Raw genomic sequence first — 26936 nt, forward strand, 5'->3', positions numbered from 1 at the left:
ATTTGGGAAACGGCCTGGGGCAGTTTCCAGGTTTTGACCAGTTGGACTACAGCTGCTCTTGTACTTGAATTTGGAAAACATCACACTCATTTATAGTGGGTGTGGGGCTATTTTGATGCGGTACTATTTTAACCACATTTCATTATTTAAACTTAGCCCAATGCATGAAGAGTTTCAACCTCCTATTCAATTCAGTCTCCTTTTTTTTCTTTCTTTTTGCCTGGTCCTCACAACCTATCTGAGTAATTCTATTGGGGCTCTTCCCTAAGATTTAGGGGAGAGGGAAGAGGAGATGCTATCATTACAAACTAGTCTCCTAGTCTCTCTATAAGGCAGCTCCATCCCCCCCCCCTCTTTTTGCTGTGAGGGGGATGGGAGGGGAGGTGGGTGTAGGGTCAGTGTTTAGAGTACTGGTGCTGTGGAATGACCCTCTCAGAAAGCCCTGCCCACCCTGGTGGCCACCTCAGTTAGCATCATTTTTCCTACTTGGAAAACAGAAAAGACTACATCATCCCTTGACCATGTCCTTCATTACCCTGCATGGTATAGCCCTGCCTACCTCTCTGACACTATCCTTTCTCTTTGCTCACTTTCTCAGCATAAGCTTTCCATCTCGGCTTGGGACTTTGCACTTGTCTCTCTGCCTGGGACATGTTTCTCCCAGATCTTTGCTTGGTTTGCTCCTTCTTTCCAATTTGGGTGATCCCTCCCCAGAAAGGGCTGCTTTCACTCTTTAACCTAAACGAGCTCCCAGTGCCCTCACCTGCACACTCCATCACATCACAGTGCTTTATTTGCTTTACGACATGTACCAAACTCTGAAATTATTTTGTTCATCCATTTGTTTGTAGTTTATCTGGCTTCCCAACTAGAACGCAAGCTCTATGAGAGTCAGGACATCTGGGCTTGTGCACTGTGATATCCCCAGCAATTAGAACAGTCCCCGGCATGTAGCTGGAGCTCAAGGAGGGACTATTGAGTTTCCTCTTCTAGCCAATCCCATGAGAGAGGAGCCAACCTTGCCCCACTTTACAAATGAACTTCACAGATGGAGAAGCTGAATCCCTTGGCTAGTGAGTGAACAGGGAGAGCAGATATTTGAATCCAAGTGACTCTAATGGAAAGTCCCTGCCCATAAACCAGGATCTACTCCTGAAGGTGATGTGCCAGTCTTTACAATGTCAGGGAGACTGATAAAGCCAAGAACGATTTTGAACTTCAGCAACAGATGCCGCCTCTCACCTTGTGTAGGTCCTTCACTCGAGGAGGTAAACTGTCCCGGATCCTCCGCATTGCCTGCAGGGGAGGCTCGTTGAAGTAGGGGGGCTCGCCATCAATCATTTCTATCACCATGATCCCCAGAGACCAGATGTCCACCTGTTAGGCACAACCCACTGGTTATTTCAGGCAAGGAGAATGTTTTTCAATATTGGATGGGTCCAGGGAACCAAATAGATTTATATTTATTCATAAATTAATGTGGTTTTTTAAAAATATATTTTTTATTGATTTCAGAGAGGAAGGGATAGGGAGAGAGAGATAGAAACATCAATGATGAGAGAGAATCATTGATCAGCTGCCTCCTGCATGCCCCACACTAGGGATCGAGCCGCAGCCTGGGCCTGTGCCCTGAACAGGAATCTAACTGTGACCTCCTGGTTCATAGGTCAACACTCAACCACTGCCCAGGCTATGTGGTTTTTTATAATATCCCAACATTTCCAACACAGACTCACCGGCTGAATCACTGAGTTACCAAGTATTTGCTAATGGACTTCATTTGCTTTTTTTCCCCTTTATTGATTAAGATAATACAAATGTGTCCTTATCCCCCCATTGTCCCCCATCCTCCCACTCATGCCCTCATCCCCCGGTGTCTGTATCCATTGCTTATGCTTATATGCATGCATACAAGTCCTTTGGTTGATCTCTCCCCCTTAGCCCCACCCTCCCATGCTTTTCAGATTCAGTGAAGACTCTGATAATTAGGTACACATGAGTGTCCTAACATTCTGAGGCTTTGAACTTTATTTCTTTACCCTGTTGACTTTGGTGGTTAACTGTCTATCAGGGCAGGCGAGAAGAACATGCAAAGTTTTGTTTTGAACATAGAGCAGAAAGTTACATTTAAACTGTAAAAAAAAATAAGGATTTTGGACATATTCATAACAAACTGCAAAAAAGCTACATTGCACAACACAATATATTCTGATTCTTGTATTGATTTGATTTTAAAAAATAGTTCTCCCCCACACATACACTTTGGGGCTCTTTCTTTTGCGGCTTATCATTTTGAAGCAGCAGGCACAAAACCCTGTTTTATAAAACCATTTTCAGGAAATGGAGAAAAGAAAAGGAGGCTATGACAAGCAATTCTTTCTGAGTAAAGAATGGGGAGCCAGGACAATGGGAAGCCCTAGCTGTGCCATAAATCCCTGTTACAGCCTCATTACACCACTTATCAGTGAGCTGCATTCTTGTTTTAACCTTTGCAGTGACCTTCAATGAGAATTTATGCTCTTGGGAACAGTGAGAAAAATAAGTTGAATGCTCATCCAAGGGCAAGCAAACAAGGGAAAGAGAGCAGAGCCCACCTTAGCTTATGCCGATATCCTCAGCCCATGATCCATGCCACCTCTTCTACGCTTCTCCTCTCTTAGGATCACCTTCTGCACCATAACATGTGGGAACACTGCCAGCCCAGGAATGAGCTCCTTGCTGTGTGTGTTCCCTTGCATGCTTCAGAGCTTCTCCTCATACTAGTCCCTCTCCAGAAGGTCCCTGTTGTCATGTGGCTAAGCCTGATCCCTTAAAAAAAATAATGAGCAATTGTTTCCATTCCAGAGGAAAGAGAAATTGTGCCATATTTTGAAATGTCATATTCCTATATGATTTTTTTCTACGGAAAAACATTATTGCTCATCCAATTATTACCTCCATTTTGTGGAGCTTTCTCTGACCCTCTATCCTTTGAATCATCACACCTGCTCATCTGTGTGTGTATCCGGCCACTTTTCTAGTTGCATTACCTTGCTCTGTGTATGCCTGCCACCGAGGGTGGGGTCAGAGTTTGAATCAATCTCCCCCAGTGTCCATGGTAGGATCTCAATAAACTCTTGGTCAGTGTTGTGGCAATATTCTCAGTGCTGGCCATTCTCTCTGCTGCAACCTACTCTGTAACAAGTCCAGTGAATGGGGGTCACATGTAGAGTCAAAGGTCATCACCCTGATCACTTCTGGTCATTAACACCCTCAGAACTACTATATCCCATCCCTGAGCCTACCCAAGCCCTGCCTCTCTCAGTCAATGTCATCCCCTTACCTCCGTCCCGTACGGTAGTCTAGAAATTACTTCAGGTGCCATCCAGTAGGGAGTGCCAACCAATGATTTCCTCTTCGGTACCTCTTTGGAAACTTGAGCACAGAAACCAAAGTCAGATAACTTTATCTGGAAAGAAAAGGAAAGCAACAAACTTAAAAATGCAGGCTTGGAGATGTAGAAATATGTAGAAACTTTCACATTCAAAACAAAACAGTCTCATTAATAGGCCCTGGGAATACTATTGGCAGAGGGGTTGTCAGACCCTTTTATTGGGAAAGCATGAGCCATTTTAGTAGAATAACTATCATGGCCCCACCATGAGAGTTTAAATCTTTACACTCCTGCTGCTTATATCTTTTATAAAATAATGAAACCAAAAATTGACACAGAAAATATACTAAAAGCAACAAATTCGTTAAAATTCAAACACACAACTTCAATGTAATAGATGAAGTTTAAGTAAATTGCTATTCTCAATGAGAGTTTTGTACAAACTGTTACTACAGGTAAGGTTCTTTTGCATTGAACACATTTAGATTTCTACAGTAACATGAGAGATTCAAATAACCAAACTTATTTCTGTATGTGAATTATTGTAAGGCCTCATTTACATAGGATGCTTTAAATATTGGCTCCCCTTTTCTTTTTGTTTTCCTCCTTTGTTCATGACAAAGTTACCAATGTGCACATCAGCCTTTTCTCTGGCTCTACATCTGCTGCCTATACCTTAAATATTGGGCTACCTAGGGTTCAGGTCCAAACTCTCACCTCTTCTCTTTTTACATACTTTCCATACTTTTGCTGGACACACTTTTGCCTCCCATGCTTAATGCAGATTGCTCTCCTCCATTCTAAACCTATACTTCATCTAGTGTATGTTTTCATATGGGGTTAATTTTGGTGAAAGATATAACACCTGTGTCTAGATTTAATTTTTGCATGTGCATATCCAGTTTTTCTGCAACATTTGTTGAAAAGACCATCTTTGCTTCATTGTATTGCCTTTACTCTCTTGTCAAAAATTAGCTGAATATAGTTTTGGGGCATATTTCTGGGCTCTTTATTTTGTTCCATTGGTCTATTTATGTGTTCTTTTGCCAATACCACCTAGAAAGCTGACAGTGTGGCATTGTCACTGAAGGTGGATAGTGTTAGTCTTGAGATTTTGTTCTTATTCTTCAATATTTGTTTGCTATATATTGTATTGATCTTTTGCCTCTCTGTATAAACTTTCAAATTGGTTTGTGAATCTCATAAAATAACTGCTGGGATTTTGACTGGGATTGCATTGAATTTATAGATTAAATTGGGAAGAGCTGCAACTTGACAATATTGACTCTTCCTAACCACGAACATGGAATATCTCTCCATTGATTTGTTCTTTGATTTCATTAATCAGTTTTGTACATATAGATCAAGTATATATTTTGTTAGATTTATACCTAAGTATGTAAATAGCATTGGTTTTTTTAAATTTCAAATTCCACTTGTTCATTGCTAGAATATAGGAAAGTGACTTCTGTATATTAACCATTTATCCTGAAACCTTGATATAATTGTTTATTAGTTCCAGGGGTTTTTCTTGTTGATTCTTTTGGATTTTCTACATAGACCCATCATGTCACCTATGAACAAAATTAATTTTATTTCTTTTTTCCAAATCTGCATATATAGGGTGTCCAAAAAAGTGTATATATACATTTTGAATAATTATAAAGGCAGTGGTTTATTAAAATGCACTTCATTTTCAAAATTGAGCTATTAGCTGTGAATGTGTATACACATTTATTTTTTCTTGTCTTATTGCATTAGCTAGTACTTCTAATATGATGTTAAGGATTGGTGAGAGGAGATATTTTTGCTCTTTCCTCATCTTAGTGAGAAAGCATATTCAATCCTTATGCATACCTAAAAGTCCACTTGCCCCAAAATTTTTCTCAGGAGCCTATATTGATCTCTCCTTTTCCAAATCTGAGAGAACTCAGCACTCAATCTTGAATTGTTTTCTGATGTTGATTTTTGTCCCTCTGGATAGAAATGATATTCCTCAAGGGCAACAGCTCTGCCTTTCACTTGTGAAGCCTCAAGAGTTGGGAAAGTAGTAGATACTAAAAACACATGCTACAAGATAGATTTGATTTTATATTGACACACCCACACACATATATATGATAGCAGGTCATTAATAGACACATTGGTGCTCTATCATCATTGATTTACTTATTGAAGACAGCTGTTTCTAGAATCAAAGTTAAATCACAGATGAATTAGGGTAATGTTTTGGAAATTATTAATATGTTTTTTTTCTTCTTCCATTTTCTTATTCATGATCTTCTCCTTAATCAGGCCAATATCAGTATGGTGTGGTTTGGAGTGGAAGGAGATTAGATTACTTCAGATACATGCTAGAGAAAGCTGGTTTAGTGGAGAGATTATTTTATCAATTGCTTTGACACATCAAGAGCCAAACACAGATTTCCCTGTGGTATGAAGAAGAGAGCTCTGGGCCACGGCAGTTGGTCTATAATCCTTGTGGCCCTATTTTAAAAGGAGTCTACAATTCAGAGAAGTAAAAATTCCTACACTCCATCCCTTTTAGCCTGGGATGATTTGCAGAAGAGAACAAAAGAGCAGCAATTTGATTATGTCAGGCCTCAACTCTTTATTATACATCACTTCCCACTACTCCAACAGATGATGGTGGGCTTCAGATATATCTGAATAGTATAAATCCCCACACGAAGAAGGTAGAGGAGAAGCCACATGCATCTGTCTTCAGAGGCAATATTCAAAATATTTACTAACCATTTTCATCTAGACCAATCAGAATCTAGACATAAAGTTAAGTGGTATCCTGAAATTATCTTGGAGCATTACCATACTTAATGAGGTAAAGGGGGTCAGATACTCCAATGGCTTGAAACAGTGGACATTAACCAATAAGCATGAAAATATTGCAATATTTTAATAATGAATATAAATATACTAGTGAATACTAGTTGAACACCAGCCTTGGCTATGCCCAATATGACCTCCATGAAGAGAGTGGGTGGAAGTGAATCTGAAGCAATGTTACTGGTTCCCATGAAATCATCATTAACTTATTTAAGGCAGCTGTTTTGATCATTAAATATCTGAATAGCATACACCCCCACAGAAACAAAGGAGAGGATCTTTGTGTAGTGTGCAAGAATCCAGAAGCTCCACTAAATCTGTGAGGGAATGGGGAAGTGCCCAGCTCAAGTCTATGGTTGACATGAGGAGGCAGCTCCAAGGATGGCTTTCAAGTCTTGTGGCAGGAGGCTGGAGTTGTGAGGTACAACAGAGGCGCTCTCCTGAAAAGCCCAGCAGTTGATGGAACCTGTTAATCCTCAGTGGTCACTTCTCCAGGTAGCAGAATAGGCCAGTTTTGTCAAGGCAGGGACCAGAGAGGAACAAGAAGATAGTCTATCTACTTCACCCTGAGGTCCCATAATCCACATTTGTCCCTAATTCTCCCAGAACTACCTTGAGAAAGATGGGGGTTCTAGGAGTGAAGAGATAGTAGGTGGTTTTAAAGACTGAGGTTTTAAAGATAGCACTTAAACCTTATAATAATGTGGTTGAACTTTGATAGACAATTTAAATATTTAAGCATACCAAATCTAACCGATTGAAATTTAAAAGATTTTTAAAAAAATCTAGTCCATGGAGTTTTGTTTAGAAGTCTAGGTTAGTTTTTTAAATCAATGAAATGATAATTGTGTGTGTGCCTGTGTGTGCAGTTATTTCCAAAGCTTGAGAATAAGTAAATTTGTAACCCTACTACACAGATGGAAGAGGAGGAACAATTTGGCCAATACATTTTATTTGCCTGTAAATTTAAGAGATCGACATAATTAAGGAGGTGAATGCATTTGCATTTTGGTATTGGCAGTCTTTAATGTCGCTATCTCTAGAGTGGTTTTCTCTTTCCGGACATAAAAAAAGACCCCAAACCTGCCAGACTGGTAATTACCTCCCTGACAAAATGTAAGATGAGAAATGGAAACTCGGCACTTGGAAAGCTAGGCCTGTTCTGTTGTAGGAGTCTAAGTGCTTCTGCATATTTTTTTTCACTCATCCAAGTACATAAAAGAGAAAATTTTCTAAAAGAACATAATTACACACAACATTCGTCCAAATAAATCTGCAAGTAGATAATGAGAACTCAACTAATGACTATAATAAGGCATTGTAAGCAGATCTTAAAAGCAAATCACATAGACTCTAAGCTGAGCCTCATTTTATTGTACAATGTGTCTACATCAGAAACCATCTTAGTCCACTAATGCAGTTAGGCTAAGAGAACTGTAACTAGCACACTGTCTGCCCCCTAAAAGGAGGAGATGGAGCTTATTCCATGGGAGCCAGACATCGAACTAGAGCTTAGAGCTCAGAGAAAGCTGCTGTTTAAACCTGAGATTCTGTCCATCTCAATGTGTCCTGGCTGGGAATCAGAGGCCCCACAAAAATATGGAAGGTGGGGCAAAAGAGTCTATTCACAAGATAGCTACAGGTTTACAACAGAAGGTAAATCCACATTCTGTAAATTGCATACACTCTACAGAATTATTGTGGTGCAGAAGATACAGTTCCCTTCATTTATGTTTGCCTTTACTGCCTTTGCCTTTGGGGTCAAGTTCATAAAATGTTCTCTATGACCAAGGTCCATAGTTTGGTACCTATATTTTCTTCTATGTAACTTATTGCTTTGGGTCTTTGATCCATTTTGAATTAGTTTTTGTACAAGGAAACAAAACAGAGGCAGCCAACAGGGAGATGATATTTGCAAACAGTAGCTCCAGCAAAGCTTTCAATTTCCAAAATATATAAAGAACTCATAAAACAACACCAAAAAACTAACAACCCAATCAAAAAGTGGGCAGAGGACCTAAAAATACACCTCTCTCAAGAAGACGTATGAACAGCCAATAGATATATGAAAAAAATGTTCAACTCACTGGCAAGTAGAGAAATACAAATCAAAACTACAATGAGATACCATCTCACACCTGTTAGAGTGGCCATTATCAATAAGACAAGCAATAACAAGTGTGGAAGAGGTTGTGAAAAAAAGGGAGCCCTCATTCACTGCTGATGGGAATGTAGATTATGCAACCACTATGGAAAGCAGCCTGGCAATTCCTCAAAAAATGAAGAATAGAGCTACCATATGACCCAGCAATCCCTCTCCTGGGTATATACCCAAAAAAACTCGAAATCAGGTATGTATTTGCAAAGATATATGCATACCTATATTCATTGCAGCATTATTCATGGTGGCCAAGAGATGGAAACAGCCAAAGTGCCCTGCGATAGAGGACTGGATAAAGAAGATGAGGTACATATACACAATGGAATACTACTCAGCCATGAGGAAGGATGAAATAGCACCATTTGCAACAACAGGAATGGACCTTGATAACATTATGCTAAGTGAAATAAGTCAGTCAGAAAAAGCTGAGAGCTATATGATTTCACTTATAAGGTGACAGGAGAAGATTTGATTTTGGGTGGTGGGTACATGGTGCAATATACAGATCTTATTACATAGAAACTCACACCTGAAACTTATATGTTCATGTTGACCAATGTCACCCCAATACATTTAATAAATAAATTAAAAGAAAAATTTTTGCATCTGCTCCAGGTTTTTGCAGGGATGCCTTTGAGCCTGGCTCCCTAGGGCTTCATATAATGCAACTGTACCCAGTGTGCAGCGTCAGCATCCCCTGGAAATGTGTTAGAGATGCAGATTCTTGGGTACCACCCAGGATGACTGAATCAGAATCTCAGGAGGTGGGGCCCAGAGGTTTGGGTGTTCACTAAAGTTTGAGAACCGTTTTAAGAAGAGCAATGACCCAGGGACAGAGGAACAGAGAGGTAACGGAAGAGGCCAGTCTGATGATGATGCCCCCAGCTTAAGGCCCACTTCTTCAGCTGCCAACCCCAAGAAGAGAGGGAGGGCAGCACAGTGGCTAAGCCGGAACAGCACGGGGGCCTCACCCAGTCCCTCTGCCACTTGACAGAGTACAGAGAGCAGTAGAAACTTGCCGGATACTACACAAAAGTATTAGAGCGAGACTCAAACCCGAGTCTCCTGACTTCTCCTGCTGTGCTTCCTGCATTAGGAAAAGTAACCTCTGTGGAGTGGCAGGGAAGTGGCACAGCCAGAGGTTGGGTGTACCCGATAATCATCTCAGATTATTGGAAAGGAATGCATTTAATTTGTTACTACACAACCAACCCTACACGAAATACTAAGTGAGCTTTTCAGGATGGGAGGACACTAGACAGTAACTTGTATCTACACAAATAAGGAACACCAATAATTATGATAGATGCAAGTTAAAATACAGAATAAATGTATTTTTTTTTGTAAAATAAAAAAGTGATTTAACATGCCCAAATCTCTTTAAGAAGATCATTTGGGAAATAACCATCAGGTCTTCTTCTAATTATACAATTCTAGTTATTTGAGAGACAAAAAACTCAAATGTCTAAGGGAGCCAGGCAAATAGTATCAATGAATTAAATGGCCCATGTGGAGACAGTGGACAACAGGGGTACACAGCCTTGGTAAAGAGACACTGACTTCCAGCTGATTGTCAGGGGCATAGTAAAGAGGGCGTGGGGCAGTCATAAAGCGCTGGTTGCCAGTCTATGCCCCTTACCTATCCCTTACCCTCCCTTCAAATCCTGTGGGAGAGAGTGCGCAGACATGGTGCATTGTCTCTGGACATTATGTTAGTTTGGGTTCCCACAAAACACACCCCAAGTCAAGGATTCAGTGCTGGGGAGGTACAGGGGACACTAGTGGTGAAATGGAGAAGTACAGCAGGGAAGGGAAGGCAGTCAGTCAAGGGTTAAGTCATTACCAAGCAAGTTACCACAGTGTGAATTAAATCTCAATCCTGCTGAGGAAGTCTGGGAGATGGCGGAGGACATGTGCCTCAGAGCTATTCCATCCGAAGGCAAGGCCTGTGGTTTTTACACACCAACTCCCATCATCCGTGTCTGGGCTGTTCCTGGGAGTGTTGATGTTAATTCCCTGGAATTTCCAGCCTGCTTTGAGCTAGAAAAGCAGATAATGGTGGCCAGGGAAAGAGATGCAGGTGGTGGCATTTGGGGGTGGAGCTAGTGAGCACTGACATAGGAAGTCATGGGTTGGGGACCCACAGTGTCTGCTTCAAGTGCCACTCACCCTCATCACGCCACCTCCGTCACCGCCACGTGGGAATTCAGGCTCTGTTGTCAGATACTTTGTAGGGAAGATAGGAATCTGAAATTTCATAGGAAACCTCCCAATTTTTAAATTGTGGCAATCAATTTATAGTTAAAAAAAAAAAAGACCATAAAGATCACTTGTGTGTGTCCCTTTTCAATAGGTGCACTGGGCTTGATAGGTTTGAATTTCATTCCAGCCAATGAATTTGATAAAAGTTAATCACTCACTGTCTAGTGGCCCCTGAGTATCATCTCTCAAATGCAAGCCCCCAGCCAAGGGCAGATTATGGATGAATTTACTCAACGCTTAATTGCAAGGGTGGGGTGGGGACTGCCCTCTCCCTTACTTCTGATGGTTTTACACAAATTACTTCATGTAATTCTTGCAACCACTCTGTGACATGCTATTTATTTCCCCCTTCAAACCCCAAACACCACATTCCCCTTGCTTAAGACAAATTAGTAATTCACTAGATATTATGTCTGCCATGGAAAAATAGTGAATGATTAACTTTCAGTTGATAGTAAATAATTTCCCTTCAGATCTTTGAAGAGGCTAAAAAGAATTTATCCTTTTAAATCTGAACAATTTCACTGTCTTTATTTATTTATTTATTTAGAAAATAGAGGCCCGGTGCACGAAATTCATGCACTGGAGGGGGGGTGTCCCTCAGCCCAGCCTGTACCCTCTCTAATCTGGGACCCCTTGAGGGATGTCTGATTGCCCATTTAGGCCCGATCCTTGTGGGGGCAGGCAGACATCCCTCTCAAAATCCAGGACTGCTGGCTCCCAACCGCTTGCCTGCCTGCCTGCTTGATTGTCCCTAACCGCTTCTTACTACCAGCCTGATCACCCCCTAAACACTCCCCTGCAAGCCTGATCGATGCTTAACTTCTCCTCTGCCTGCCTGATTGCCCCTAACTGCCCTTCCCTGCAGGCTTGGTCACCCCTAACTGCCCTCCCCTGCAAGCCTGGTCCCCCCCAACTGCCCCCCCCTTCTGGCCTGGTCACTCCCGACTGCCTTCCCCTGCAGGCTTGGTCACCCCTAACTTTCCTCCCCTGCAGGCCTGGTTACCCCCTACTTCCCTCCCCTGCTGGCCCGGTTGCCCACAACTGCCCTCCCCTGCAGGCCATCTTATGGCCACATGGGGGCGGCCATCTTTGACCACATGGGGGTGGTCATCTTGTGTTTGGAGCGATGGTCAATTTGCATATTGCCTCCTTATTATATAGGATCATTAGAAGGTAGCAAAGAAATGTGCACTCAACCCTCCCTAATGTTAGTATCTTATACAACTACTAGAGGCCTGATGCATGAAATTCGTGCAAAAGTAGGCCTTCCTTCCCCCGGCTGTCAGCACCGGATTCCCTCTGGCACCCGGGACCCGGGTTTCCCTCGCAGCCCTGGCTTCGTCTGGAAGGTCATCCGGAAGGACATCCAGTCTAATTAGCATATTATGCTTTTATTATTATAGATAGCTCAATATCAACACCAAGAAATTGATGTTGGTACAGTCCCTAGAGCTTATTCAGATTTCATCAATCATATCTGCACTCATGAGTGTATGTAGTATATGTATGTGTTTATATATTCCGTAATTTTATTACATTGTATCCTTGCATAATCATGACTACAATCAAGTATCCAACTGTACCAAAACCATAAGACTCCCTGGTGCGGCCCCTGTAGAGTCACATACTCCTAATCCCTAAACCCTGGCAACTGCTAATTTGATGTACATTTCTATAATTACGTTATTTCACGAAGGTTACATAAATGAAATTAAGCAGTGTGTATCCTTTAGATTGGTTTTTTTTTCCCACTCAGCATAATTTCCTTGAGGTTCATCAAGTATCCATTTACTCATTCATTTTTTTTTTTTTGCTGAGTGGTATTCTATAGTAGAGATATACTACAGTCTGTTTAACCATTCACTCTTTCAAGGACATTTGGGCAGTTTCTTGGTGGGGGTTATTTTGAATAAAAATGCTGTAAACATTTGTGTGCAAGTTTATGTGAAGAAATAAGTTTACATTGCTCTGAAGTGTATGTCACATGACAAGTCCACTGTTAGTTTTGAAAGGTAATGCCTCATGTTTTTGAGAGTGGCTGTACCATTTTACATTCCCACCAGCCATGTATAAGTAAGCGGGGTTATCACTATTTTTATTTTAGCCATTTTGATAAATGTGTAGTGGTATCTTCTAGTTTTAATTTGCATTTCTCTAAGGGCTAATGGCATTGAACAGCTCCCAACCCTTACATCTAGGCTTGACTGTGTGACTTACTCTGACTAAAGAGACATTAGCAAACATGATGCAAGTGGAGGGTTCAAACTCGTGTGTGCTTTGGGGCCTGGCTGTCTTGCTGCTCTTGGAAACCTTGCCACAGGCAGCACATGAATAGGCCTGGCCTAGTCTACTGGGAGACGAGTGATGCCAAGCCGTTACCTCCACTGCCCTGGCTGAGTACCAGCCAAGTGCCAGGCAAATGAGTGAGGCCGTCAACTGCAGACTGATCACAAATAAAAAGTGAGCTCAGCTGATGCCACTTTTGGTGCAGAGATGAGCTGTCCCAGCTGAGGTCAGCTCATAGGCTGACTTGGAATTATGAGCAAATATATAGTTGTTGTTTTAGGCCACTAAACTGTAGAGTAATTTGTTATGTACCAAAAGCTGACTGCTATATACTCTCTTTAACAATTTTTTTTAGTTAAAGCAATGAAAAAGCAGAATTTTAAACTGCCCATTAAACATAATCCAAAGTTTGCAACTATATATACATTTCTGTGTGTGTATACACACACACACACATTATTACAACTGTTCATTTGGAAAATAATACAATAATTAATAAGTAATACAAGAATAAACTGTTTCACATACAACTGTAATATATATATTTTATTCGTATATATGAATAAAATTCATATATATATTTATATATATAAGAATTTTCTGCAATAAAATTGACAATCTTTTTACAAGAAAAGCCAAAGTGCTTGGGCATTTTCTTCTGGCTGCCCTCTGACCATTCATGGGCAAATTCTCATGTGACATGAATGTTTTTCACATGGCTGAGCTTGTTGGGTTGTAACAGACAGGTCATTAAGGGACAGCTGGCTGCATTCATCCCAGAACTATTACCTCTGGTGGAAGTTTCAGGGAGGTTAAAAGGACCTAAATAGTGAAAATCTACACTTCAAAACTCTTTCATTTTAGCCTTCATTGGAATATCAACTCATTCTTTTCTTGGCTGTGGAATTCTGTGTTCATTTGTACCATGGTGAGCTGATGAGTTTCACTAGCATCCCTTGAGTAGGTTGCAGTGATGAGAAATGCAGAAATCTGGGGCTGGAGAGATGCTAGTGTGATGAATTATCTTCCATGTTTCCTTCTAGATCTATTCTCCTACCTTCTCTGAGCCCTGGGAGGCCAACCTGTGTTGACTGCATGGATGACCTCTGATTTGCTTTTGCCAATAGGTAGCACCAACAGGAGACTGAACATTAGGAACAGAGGGAGGTTGGGGTCCTTATACACCAGCTCTCATCCTGCAGGTTCCCTGTGGTCTGGCTTCCACCGAAGATCAGACTCCTGCCATGCATCCCTCTTCACAGAACAACCTCTATTTCCAGGTTCTAGTAACCAGTTCCCACCTCACCCCTTCCCATAAGAGTGGAGCTCCATTCTTGAGCACCACACTAATCCTCATGCGCTTTTCTCATCCCTCACTTTTCTGCATCTGCCCACACCTTATCAAACGCTCCTCAAATTGTCCACTGCAGTTTGACATCTGTTTCTTGCAGGAATTCTGATGGATACTGCAGACACGCATAGTCACGAAATAGGGTGGACAAAGCCCTAGAAAAGGTCTCCACCAACAAAAACAGGAGCATGGCAAAAAAAAATTTCTATAGTTTTTATTACTGCCTACACTCATTGTTAAGGTGAAAAATTATCCATCAAATTCAAGTCACAGGTAATTCTGACTAACAAGATGACACAGAGGATGGTAATTTCCTTTTTGTAAGCCTTCTGGGAAGGGCAGTGGGCGACTTGTGACTAAAAAATTAGTGTTATAAGAAGTCTTCATAGGAGAACAATACCTAAGACAGACAAAGTGACAAGGCAAAGCATGGAGGGGCCAAACAGGAAGATCTTACCCGTCCATCGCTTGTCAGGAGGATGGAGTCACTCTTTATGTCCCTGTGAATCACTCCTTGGTTGTGAAGGTAGGAGAGAGCTCTCAGAACCGACAGACACACAGTAGCTATCTGTTCTTCATTCATTCTAGAAAGGAAACAACATTTAAGGAACAAGGACAGATTTAAGAACATCCTTGACATGATCAAAAGAGGCAGCTCTCTTGAGTTCTAGTGAATCAGCCCATGCCTGGAAAACCTATAGGCAAAGAAAAGGAAGTCGTTGGCATCTGATTTGCAGAACCTAAGGCTGGGTACCAGGATGTCAGGGGCCAAATATAAGCCAAGGGCAAGAGACCCCCATTTGCTGGCTTCTGGGTCATTACTGCAAATGCACTACCTTGGACACCTCTAGGTAATTCCTTAGGTATTGCCAAACCTCCTGGGTCCTGCAGAGGGAGTGCACTGAATAGCACCAAGGTTCCAGGTGTATCTGCTAGGTGACCTTGAGCAAGTCCTTTACTTCCTCGGGTCTCTTTTTACTTACCTTGGAAATGGGAACAACCATGGTTCTCACCAAGGCTGGACTCAGGCAAAGTGGCCTTTGGGTCTCTGAGACTCACCCTGCCTCTCACTAGCCCTCCCTCATCTTCCTCCGGGAACTGGAGGTTTCTTATGCTCCAGGTCCTTCTGTCAAGGACATTGGACCTGCTAAGTTACTAATAACTGAGTGTGAATGGATGATCCTGTAATAGACGGGCCATGGGAATGAGAAAGGCAAATACAGCACTGGACCTGTGCTCCCACATATCATGGCTGCCCCCCTCTGAAGAAGGCGTCTGGTTTCAGAGGAGTTGCACAGGTGCTATGAGGTAGCTATTTCTAACCTGGGACTTCCTTGACAGAATGTATCTGAGCTTTTTCATTTGATACAAAATAGGGATTGAAAAGAACCTTGACCAAGGGAGAACTCTAGAGACATGGATCACCATCGGACGATCCCTAGGGCAAGAAAGAAAGCCTCTCTTTTAGATATATTTTTTATTAATCCTATTTAATAAAAGCCTAATATGCTAAGTGTCCAGTTGTTTGGTCAGCTATTCAATCAATCAAAACGTAATATGCTAATGAAGTGCTAAGGCCGCTCAACTGCTTGCTATGACCTGCACTAACCACCAGGGGCAGTCAACTGGTTGATCCGTCGCTATGATGTGCACTGACTATCAGGGGGCAGACGCTCTGACCAGTAGGTTAGCTTGCTGCTGGGGTCCAGCCATCGGGACTGAGCAAGATGGACCAGACACACCCTGGAGCCCTCCCACGGTCCCTCCCTGGCTGGCCAACCTCCCATGTCCCTCCCCGGCCCTGATTGTGAACTGATGCACTGATGGGGTCCCTTTGCCTGGCATGTCCCCTCTTGAAATCTGGGCTGATGGACCCCTTCCCTCACCCCCCCTACACTAATTTTGTGCACTGGGCCTCTAGTTGTTTTATATGTAAGTCACATTTGTCTTGTTCTTAGGTCACTTCAGTATATTTGTTTCTGCAAATTAAGATGATCTTATGTATTTTGCGGGTGGGCATGTCAATGGCTATACTGCAGAGTCCGCCCACTGAAATGTTGGTGGAAAAGCTTCAGTGTCCTTTGGTTTTGAGATGGTCTACTGCAGCCAGAGAACTGCAGACATCATGATCGAAATTTTGCCTCATTTTAATGGAGAAACCGTAGCATATATTTTCTTCACAGGGTTTCCCAATGCTTGTTTGCATTCCCCTATTGTTTTCATCTGGATTCACTAATGATTTGGGTGCCATTTCAGTGAAATTAGCTTATATCCAATGCCTCTCCTTCATGACTATCCTCTTAACTCTTTGGCACTTTACTTACCAGCAAGACTAAACTTAAAGTTTCCCAAATGTAACATTTTTTATCTGTTCCTTAGAACATTGCTTCTCCAAATGTGGTCCATGAATGAACAGCTTGGGCATCGCCTGGGAGCTTTATAGAATGCAGAGCATTCCTTCTCTCCACACTGAATCAGGGTCTGTCTTTTAGTAAGATCCACAGGTGGTTTGCATATTAAAATTTGAGAAGCACTGCCTTAGCATATACTCTTTCCTCTGACTCCAATGTCCTTTTTCTCCCACTTTCTGTCTAAGTGAACTATTTATCTCTCAAAACCCATCTCAGATATCCCCCCCTTTTTTGTTTTTGTTTTTTTTAGTCCCTCATAGAGACATTCAGGAATTCTTCTATGCTGTCTACATACATATTTCTAATTCTGCACAGGTAGTAAAGTATTTGTTTCTAATCTGTGACTTCTTTGAGGGAATGGTTCTCAGCCTTATTTGTGTCTTTTGTATACCAGCATATCGGAAACAGCCCGATACATTAAAATAATGGATAAAAACTTGATGAAATGACCACAACTGTCATATCAGTGAAGTACATAGCAGGTAATTACAATGGTAATTAACTACTTGCAAGACTCGAAGAATTTTTCTGTGTTATATAGGTTTGCTATTATGACATAAAACTTTGATCTCCCACCTCCCCTTCCTTCTCCAGGTATGCTTGGTGTATCAACACCTAGCAATGGCATGGCAACTCAGGAGAATGGAACTTAGTTTTAGATATCTATGTAGAAATGGAAAATTCTACTATTAGTCACCAAAACTTCATTCTCAGCAGCTTGGTGATTTTAAAAATCAATGGGTATTAATGAACTTCTGGAGGGAAAGGAGAGTGTTAATTGAATGAATGAACTATATATACAGGATATTATAATAGGCACCTGGGGAATATAGAGGAAGAGGGAAGTCATGACCTTGATTTCAAAGTGCTTAAAATTTATGAAGAGTTCATAGGATAATCATTGTGGCTTCACCCTGGAGGAGAATAACAAATATCTTGCATTGCTTGCCTGGATAATAATAATAATAATAATAATAATAATAATAAACTTACCTGGTATGAGTGACAATGTCTGTCAAGGCACCACCTTCTAGAAACTCCATGACCACCCAGAGCTCGTCACTGACAAGATAGCTGTTGTACATGTCAACCACATTGTCATGGTGGTAATCCCGCATTATCACAACCTGGGCAAATGGAAAGAGACTTTTTGACTTGTGGCAGTGAAATGTGGCTTCCTGTTCGCTTGGGGTGACATTTGTGCTGTGAGTACAATAGATTGAGAGTTGCTATTAGAAATAAAGGCAATCAAGTCAGCAAATTTAGAGAAAATGGTAAGTCAACCAGGCATTGGTGGGGGGTTGGGGAGAATGAGTGAGAATAGGCAGAACCAGGACAAAGGTTGCATCCACAGAGGGGGCTTAGCTGCCTGTTCTGGGGGGATGTGGTAAGATATCCCTAAGGATCTCCTTTGGAAGGCACCATCCATATTCTATGGTTGGTTAACCTGGTAAAGTATCACTAACTCATGGCTAAGTGAGTAAATGGTGAGTCTCACAAGTGAATGAAGTAAACAGTTACTAGGGGGGGGCCACGTGATAACAACTTAAAAAAATTTTTTTAATATATTTTTATTGATTTCAGAGAGGAAGGGAGAGAGAGGAATATCAATGATGAGAAGCATTGATTGGCTGTCTCTTGCATGTCCCCTACTGGGGATTGAGCCCACAACCTCAGCATGTGCCCTGACTGGGAATCACGACCTCTTGGTTCATAGGTCCACACTCAACCACTGAGCCACACCGGCTGGGCCAAACTTCACTTTTTGGGAGAAGGTCTGGGTTGAATTTGAGATAGGTTTGGGCTGAATATAGAGGATGGATCTTGAAGGTAAAAACAAATATGGCCCAGGCATCAAAAGGCTAACTAGAGTCTGTTTGCTGGAGAAAGCTTCCAGGAATTGGTGCCCTGTGGCTGCTTCTGGTGACATTTTTGAAATTAGCATTGAATAATGAATTATAGAGTTGTTTATATGAAATTATATTTGCCCTGTCTGTTCCGGCATTGCAAGAAATACATTGCAAAAATCAGGAATTGTGGACTGGGAAGAAGGTGAAGCCGACTCACCTGATGCTGTCTGCGAGGTTCAGAGCATGGGAAGGAAATGAACACCTTGGGAGCTGGAGATCTGTGGGGCGCTGGTGGCTTCACATGAGCCACCACTGAAGACTCCAAAGTCGCAGCTGATTGCATGTTTACAGTGTCTGTTTATTGTTCTGAGAGCTATATGTAGGTGGTACATTCTTTGCTAAAGACTGACATGTTATCTAACATTGGAATCCTGACTTGATATCTTTAAGACTTAGATTTCTCATCTACAAAAGCTCATCTCTCTCTTCAAGACCCCCTATAAAATCTTTAAACACTCCAAAATGTTTTGTCCCTGGACACAAGTGCTCATTTTTCCTTCCTATGTACATTTGGGAGCTCTCAAGTGATAAGCAAGTTTAAAAGATAAAATAAGAAAGTGAAAAAATAGGTGCAACAAATAGATAGAAAGGGTTAATTTCTTAATGTATCAAGATTTCTTACAAATCAATAGGACAAGTGCTACCACTCTAATTGAAAATGGTGCAAAGGCCATACAAGTCAATATAAAAATATAAATATGAACTGTAAACATTTAAAAACAGATTCAGCTTCACTAGTAATAACATGTTAATTAAAGCAGTAAGATTTATACATGTCTATCAGATTAACAGAGAACAAGAAAGCATCCAATGCTAGTGAGGGTAAAACAGGATTATTGGTGAGGTCCAAATTGGTACAAACTCTCTGGAAATTATATACCATTTCTCTAAGTAGAAAAAATATAGAAAGAAAATACTAAAATATTAGCATGGAATATTTATTGGTTGTAGAATTATGAGGCTTTTAAAAATATATTTTCTGTATATTCTACAGGAAAAAATCATTATCTCTACAGTTAGGAAAAAACATTTTAAAGTTCCTAAAGAGTGATAGTTAGTCCATTGTTAAACTCACCTTTGTTTATTGTGATGTAAAAAAAATTGGCTACAAAGGATATGGAATGTAAAATATACACTGAGTGGCCAGATTATTATGACCACCCCATCAGTACTTCATTAACACTTGCAAAATTACTGAATATTGAAAACTTCTTAAGCAAATACTCTCAAGGTTTTATTATTATTATTATTATTATTATTTGCATAACTAATTCACTTCATCGTACTGATGAGGTTGGCCACTCAGTGTATATCTACCTACATAGAGTAGCATGAGGCTTTAGAATCTGACATTAACCTGCTGTATGACTGTGGGCTAGCTATTTAACTAATGCGAGTCCAGATTTCCTTGTTGCTATGGTGATGACATCTTTCTGTTTCACAGAGTTGGAAGAATCACACCAGATCAATGCTTGGCACAGTGGCTTATACACATGAAGTACCTCCTAAAGGTAGCAGCCATACGTGCATAGAAAGAGACCAGAGGGAAGGATTATGGGGGACGTTATTATTTTAGTTTATATTTTCACTGTTTTCTAATGTCCTAACATGTACATGTACTATTTTTGAAATGGGAAATAAGTGTTATGTAAATGAGAAAGGATGATCTGGACATGCCATCTACCTCATTAAAAAGCAGCTCTCGCCTCTGCTGCTTTCGAAGGTCCATTTTCTTCACTGCAACTTGTTTCCCTGTGTGTTTCTCGGTGGCGATGCACACGATGCCGGTCGACCCTTCCCCGATTTTGATAAAGTTGTCCAAGTACTCCCTGGGGTCTCCTGGGCTGACCACCAGCTGCAGGGCAGCCCGAAACTGTTCGTGGGACACCCTAGAGGGCTGCTGGTCTGAGGAGGAGCCCCAGCTGGGTGGGGGGTAGGTGCTGGATGAGATGCTGAGAGAGCTCAGGTAAGAAGCGGTGGAGATGTACTGTGAGCTGGTCTGTAGGGAGGGGTGGTGGTACAGGGTGGCTTTGTGGTACCCAGATGGGTACTGGTGGCTGCTTGAGGAATAGCCCGCTTTGCTTTGACTTTGAGGTAGTTTGGCGGGGCCCCTGGGGTAGGTGTCGGACCCTGACAGTGGAGGGCTGAGAACCATCTGTGCTCGATCGTAATCCACCTGGGGAGACAGACAGGGATGGAGAATATCCGCCTGTTACATCTGAACACCACAACCAGTTGGTTAGGGAGCTAACACACGGCTGGTCTGAATGAAGAGCGCCACTGCACACCTGGTCATGGGTGAGATTTACCTTTCAAGGCCCTGGTCATCCCAGCTCCCACCTTTATCTGACCTCCAATCTCCTTATCCAGCCTCTTTCTTTCCCTTTCCCTATCAAACTCCCCGGAAGCCGACTCTGAGGACTGGATTTGAATGCAAGTAGCGAGTGGGACATGATCTCTGGAGTTATGAAGTGAGACAGGAGAGAGGAAAATACCAATAAAAGATGAATGTTTATAACCAAGTTTTATAAAAAGTATGATGGTTAATTTTATGTTTGAGCTTGGCTAGGCTATAGTACCCAGCTGCTTGGTCAAACACCAGCCTCGATATTACAGTAAAGGTAATCTAAGATGTGATTAACATTTAAATCAGTAGACTGAGTAAAACAGATTACTCTCCTTAAGTGGATGGGCTGCATCTGATCAACTGAAGGCTTTAAGAGAAAAGGTTGAGGTCACCCAAAGAGGAGGGATTTTTTTATCTAGATGGCCCTTGGACCCAAAACTACATCAATTCCCACCAGTATTTCTAGCCTGCCAACCAGTCAACAAGATAGACTTTTCAGCCCCCACAATAACATAAACCAATCCCTTAAAATCTCTCTCTCTGTACACACACACACACACACACACACACACCTTCCTGAATTCCCATACTAAAGGGTACTATATACTATTCACATACATAACCTAGCATGTATATAAAAGGGAAAACATGGCTCCTTACTGAAAGCTTTTATATTGTAGTCTCCCCTCACATTCCAAGGATACATGCCTAAAGCCCTGGAGAGTACAGAACACAACATTTACTGTTTTCTCCTACACATACATACCATTTTACTTAAAAAAAAAACATTTTACAGCTTCTCTTTGGTATATTCAAACTGCAGCATCACTACTCTTGCACTTTGGGTTCCTTATTAAGTAAAGTAAAGGTTACTTGAACATAAGTACTGTGATATTGAGACAGTTGATCTGATAACCAGGACAGCTACTATAAGTGACTAATGGGAGTGGTGGAATATACAGCCTGGAGACACTGGACAGAGAGATGATTCATGTCCCTGGTGGGACAGAGTGGGATGGCATGAGATTTCATCATACTGCTCAGAATAGTGTTCAATTTAAAACTTGTAAGTTGTTTACCTCTGGAATTTTCCATTAAATATTTTCAGGCAGCGGTTGACAACTGAAACCACAGAAAGTAAAACCATGGATAAGGGAGGCTAGTGTATAACATTAAGCTAAACATATGCAATGTTCTCACTAAATAAGTACAATAGAGTTGAGAATAACCAAGGTTTGCAGGGAGTTGTGCGTGAAAGAGAAATTTGGTCAGCCCTCAAAGAGACACGAGCAAAGAACATTCCAGTCTGATTTGAAGAGTGGATTAAGGGAATTTGCAGGAGAATGGGGAGGACAGGCACAGCAGGGCTAGGGAAAGCCAGAGAGAGGCTTGTCTGACACTAAGTATAGGTTCCAGCAATCACCCTGTTTCAGGGATCAGAAGGAGCTCTAGTCACCCCTGGAGTGATTGAGATGAGGGATGGGAAATATACCACATCATACTGCGATCACCTCATTGCTCAGGGAAGAAAGTGCTATTGATCAATGAACTCTTTCTGTAAGATCCTGGTGACAACACAGTGCCAGATACATAGAAGATGCTCAAAGGTTTATTGATGGGACCTCAGGCTCCTTCTTAACACAGTGCCTCAGAAAGTCTCCACCACTCTACTGGGATGTACATGGGATAACATTTACATACCTCCTCACCCCATCCACCCCAAATATCTAGGTCTACTTTAATATGGTGTCTACTGACCACATATGGCTATTTAATTGAAATCAATATAAATGAAATGAAATTAAGATAAAACTTCAATTCCTTAGTCATATTAGCTACATTTTAAGCATTTTTTAACAGTTACTGCATCAGCAGCATAGGTAGAGATTTCCATCACTGCAGGAAGTTCTATTGGGTGGCACTCTTCTAGATGGATTAATTGCTCCCAGTCAGTACATTCATTGATTCATTTATTCCAGCAACTATGATGTGCAGGCATTATTGCAGGTACATTGAGAAGGTCCAGTTATAATAAAAATGCATGGTATTCCTGCTCTCCTGGAGCTTATATTCTAGAGAAGGAGACAGACGATAAATAAGTAAACCAATACATAGACAGTATGTGGTCCAGTAGTGATAAGTGATATAAGGAAAAATAAAGCAGAGTGAAGGGGTTGAGAGGAACAAGGTGCCATATTGGACAGGAAAGTGCTTTCTGCTCTGAGGGGGTGCCATTCAAGCAGAAACTGGTTGAAGTGAAGGAACAAGCCCCATGAATGTGTGGGGAGGGCGCGATCCAGCCAGAAGGAGGAGCACAAGTAGGATCTCTGAGGCACATATAGTCTTGAGGAACAACATGGAGGCTCTCCTGGAGTGGAGAGGGAGACAGTTTGGAAGAATGAACAGAGAAGTAGCCAAGAGCCAGAAGACCATGGAAAGGATGCTGGCCAATTTTCTGAGCTAGGTGGGAGCCACTGGAGGTTGCAGAGCAGAGAGGAGCAACATGATCTTGACTCCGGATGCTGGAGAAGAGACTTTGGTGGTAGGAGTGGAAACAAGGATAGCAATTGACTGCAGTAAGCTAGTCAATGTGGGCTGAGATTAAGGTGGGTTCTATAGAAGGGGTGAAGAGAGGTGGGATCCAGGGTAGGTCTGAAGATAGAGCTGACAGGAGTTGCTATGGATTGAATTAGAATCTGAAAGAAAAGAATTAGAGATGACTCCCAGGACTTTGGCCTGAACAACAAACAGTCCATTTAATGATTTGAGAAGCACAGGAACAGGAGTAGGTTTGGGGGTGTGGTAATCAGTCTCCATGGTGGCTCCCAATGTCCCCTGTCTCCTGACATTTATATCCTGGTATCATCCCAGAATATGATGGGAATGATAGTAAGTGCCTTCTGAGGCCAAAAAAATCACATGGTTTCTTGACCTTTTCTCTTGGGTCACTTGCTCTGGCTTTCTCTAGCTGGCATGTCATGAGAACACTCAAGAATCCTATAGAGAGGTCTAAGTGGCAAAGTCTCCTGCCAAGAACCAGGTAGACTGAGGCCCCCTGCCAGCAGCCATGTGAGTCATCTTGGAAGTGATGCTCCAGCTCCAGTCAATCCTCAGGTGACTGCAGCCCTGGTTGACATCTTGATTTCAACCTCAGGACAAAATCACCCAGCTAACCTAGCCATGGTGACCTGGTGCACAAAGAGTATGTGAAATAAGAAGAGCTTATTGTTGCTTTAAGCCATTACATTTGGGGATAGTTTGTTACACAGCAATAGATACCTAATACATGGAGGGAAACAGAGTTCTGTTAGGATCATGTTAAGTTTGAGAGAGTTATTAAGTAAGCATCTATGTGGAGATGTCACTTAGGTGATTTAGACATGCCTGAGTCCAGAAAAGCGTTGCCACTAAAGACATGAATCTGATCAGTATTTAGTTGGCATTACAAGCCATGATGTTGAATGTGTAAGAGAAGGTCCAAGGACTCCAACGTTTAGAGATCAGAAAGATCAGGAGAAGGATTGTGCTCGTGACATAGGAAAGAAAGTAAGGGATTAGGGTGCCCTGGAGCAAGGGAGGGAAGTATTTTGAGAAGAAAAGAGTAATGAAGCATGTTGACTGCTACTGAGAAGTCAAGTAGACTGGGGCATGTTGCTCACTGGATCTGGTAGCATGCTGGTCATCTGGAGAAAGGCTGATGTCCCAAGCTCCTGTGCCATCACACAGCATGACTAGAAGCCTATTCCACAAATCAGGGAGCAAGATCTGCACACAGTGGGATCCTTAAAATTGCTACCATGGCCTGGCTGGCATGGCTCAGGGTTTAAGCGTCAACCTGTGAACCAGGAAGTCACAGCTCAATTCCTGGTCAGGGCACATGCCCAGGTTGCAGGCTCGATCCCCAGTCTGGGGTGTGTAGGAGGCAGGCAATCAATGACTCTCTCTCATCATTGATGTTTCTATATCTCTCTCCCTCTCCTTTCTTCTCTGAAACCAATAAAAATATATTTTAAAAAATTGCTACCATGGCACCATTCTCAGTTCTCCTGTTCATGACCCCACACGACAGTACCGCCCTGATGCACAGCTGGCAGTGCAGCCTTCCCGGCCTGGAGAACACCCTCGCAGGTGAGTCCCGCTCTCAGACAGCCTCCCACCCAGCAGCAGCGACCAGGGAGCTGCTAAGCCATGTCCTGTCCTGACTGCAGAGCAGAGAGAACACATGCTTTTAAGGGACATACATGTTAGGGCTGAATTCTGACTCGGACGGCTTTAGTCAAATCACTTAGCCTCTCTGAGCCTCAGTTTCCTCATTTGTAAAATGGGGATCATAATATCTCCCTCACAGGGCTTTTATGAGGCTTAACTGGGGCAACCTAGAGCATCCGAGTATTTAAGAAAACACACCCTGGGCTCGAAATCTTTTATCTGCCATTTAGAAGTTGTGTGACATTATGCAAGTTATTTAAATTCCCTGTACTTCAGTTTTCTCATCTGTAAGATGGTAGTAATAAGAAAAATTCCTACTTCCGTAGGTCACTGTGAACTCTGAAGTATTGAATACACATCAATATATTCTAGGTGGTGGTATTATATAAAGTGCTCAGCACAGCAGTGGGAATGAAAGAAAAAGTAAATAGTAATTACAATATTAATAAAATAGCTAGCACTTATTGAAGCTGTACAAGGTACTAGTGATATATATTCTTATACATTAACTCTCAAAACAATTACAGAGGTTCCTTTAATTACAATATATGAAATATTGTATTATAATTAAAATGCTATATTCAAAAGCAAGCTGATTTTTTTCTAAGTCCCTGGATTTGGGCCACACACAAGGAAAACTGGTGCATATATGTGATGACTGTAGGGGCAATAAAATTTTAGTATAAAATAAATAATTGGGTTCTTTCTAGAAACTAAGCTTGAGATTAGCCAAGCCCTAGGCTAGTCACAGGCAAGTGTGTGAACGGAAGAGGGGTGTATTACTTTTATTTTGAAAAGTTGTCCTGGGAACCATCAAGTACCACCATCTTCTAGTGTCTCCTTGGGAAATTTCTTCCTCTACTTTAAGCAAAAGTGAATTTATTCCCCATGAGTCTGGATAACTTATAATATATATATATATATATATATATATATATATATATATATATATATATATGTTTTTAAAGCCTCACTTGAGGACATATTTATTGATATTTAGAAGAAGAAGAAGAAGAAGAAGAAGAAGAAGAAGAAGAAGAAGAAGAAGAAGAAGAAGAAAGAGAAACATCAGTCAGTTGCCTCCTACACATGCCCCAACCAGGGCTGGGGATTGAACCTGCAACCTAGGCATGTGCCCTGACTGGGAACCTAACCGGCAACCTTTCTGTGTATAGGACAATACTCCAATCAACTGGTCCACCTGGCCAGGGCAAGATATATTAAAATTAAAAAAATTGACCTGGCCAGTGTGGCTCAGTGGTCGAACATCAGCCAGTATATCAATAGGCTGCTAGTTAGATTCCTGATCAGGGGCACATGCCCAAGTTGCAGGCTTGATTCCCAGTAGGGTGTGTGTGGGAGACAGCTGGTCAATGTTTCTCTCACATCAATGTTTCTATCTGTCTCACTTCTCCCTTCCCTCTCTCCCTCTCCCTCTCTCTCTCTCTCTCTCTCTCTCTCTCTCTCTCTATATATATATATATATATATATATATATCAATAAAAATATTTTTTTAAAAAAATAAAGAAATTGCATCCTTTAGGAATCACAAACACTACTCCACACTGCACTGGGCCACCTTTCTTTTTTACTGAGCATCAGCCGCATTGTCAGGATCTAGGTTAACAGCAGGCATGTGGCATAAAGAAGAGACTCCTGCCTGCGTGAATGGGACACTTTTTAGTCATGCAGAATGCAGAGTCATTCGCTGGGAGCTAAACGTCTTTGAAATTAGGTCTGTGAGACAAAGCAGTGCTATTGTTTTTCATGCCTGCTGC

At 41.7% G+C, this 26936-nt stretch overlaps 1 protein-coding gene across 1 annotated transcript in view; it reads right to left on the reverse strand.

The window, feature by feature from the left end:
- Positions 1-26936, reverse strand: part of PAK5 (p21 (RAC1) activated kinase 5) — a 233821-nt gene that overhangs the window by 3059 nt on the left and 203826 nt on the right. The window contains exons 5-9 of the mRNA XM_006087950.3: positions 20286-20777; positions 17685-17818; positions 14738-14864; positions 3323-3448; positions 1243-1377 (exon numbers count right to left, since the gene is read on the reverse strand). Of these exons, the coding sequence (XP_006088012.1) occupies positions 1243-1377; positions 3323-3448; positions 14738-14864; positions 17685-17818; positions 20286-20777 (1014 nt within the window). The remainder of the gene's footprint in view (positions 1-1242; positions 1378-3322; positions 3449-14737; positions 14865-17684; positions 17819-20285; positions 20778-26936) is intronic.

The sequence above is a fragment of the Myotis lucifugus genome, unplaced genomic scaffold, assembly GCF_000147115.1.
Source record: "Myotis lucifugus unplaced genomic scaffold, Myoluc2.0 scaffold_42, whole genome shotgun sequence".
Lineage (NCBI taxonomy): Eukaryota > Metazoa > Chordata > Mammalia > Chiroptera > Vespertilionidae > Myotis > Myotis lucifugus.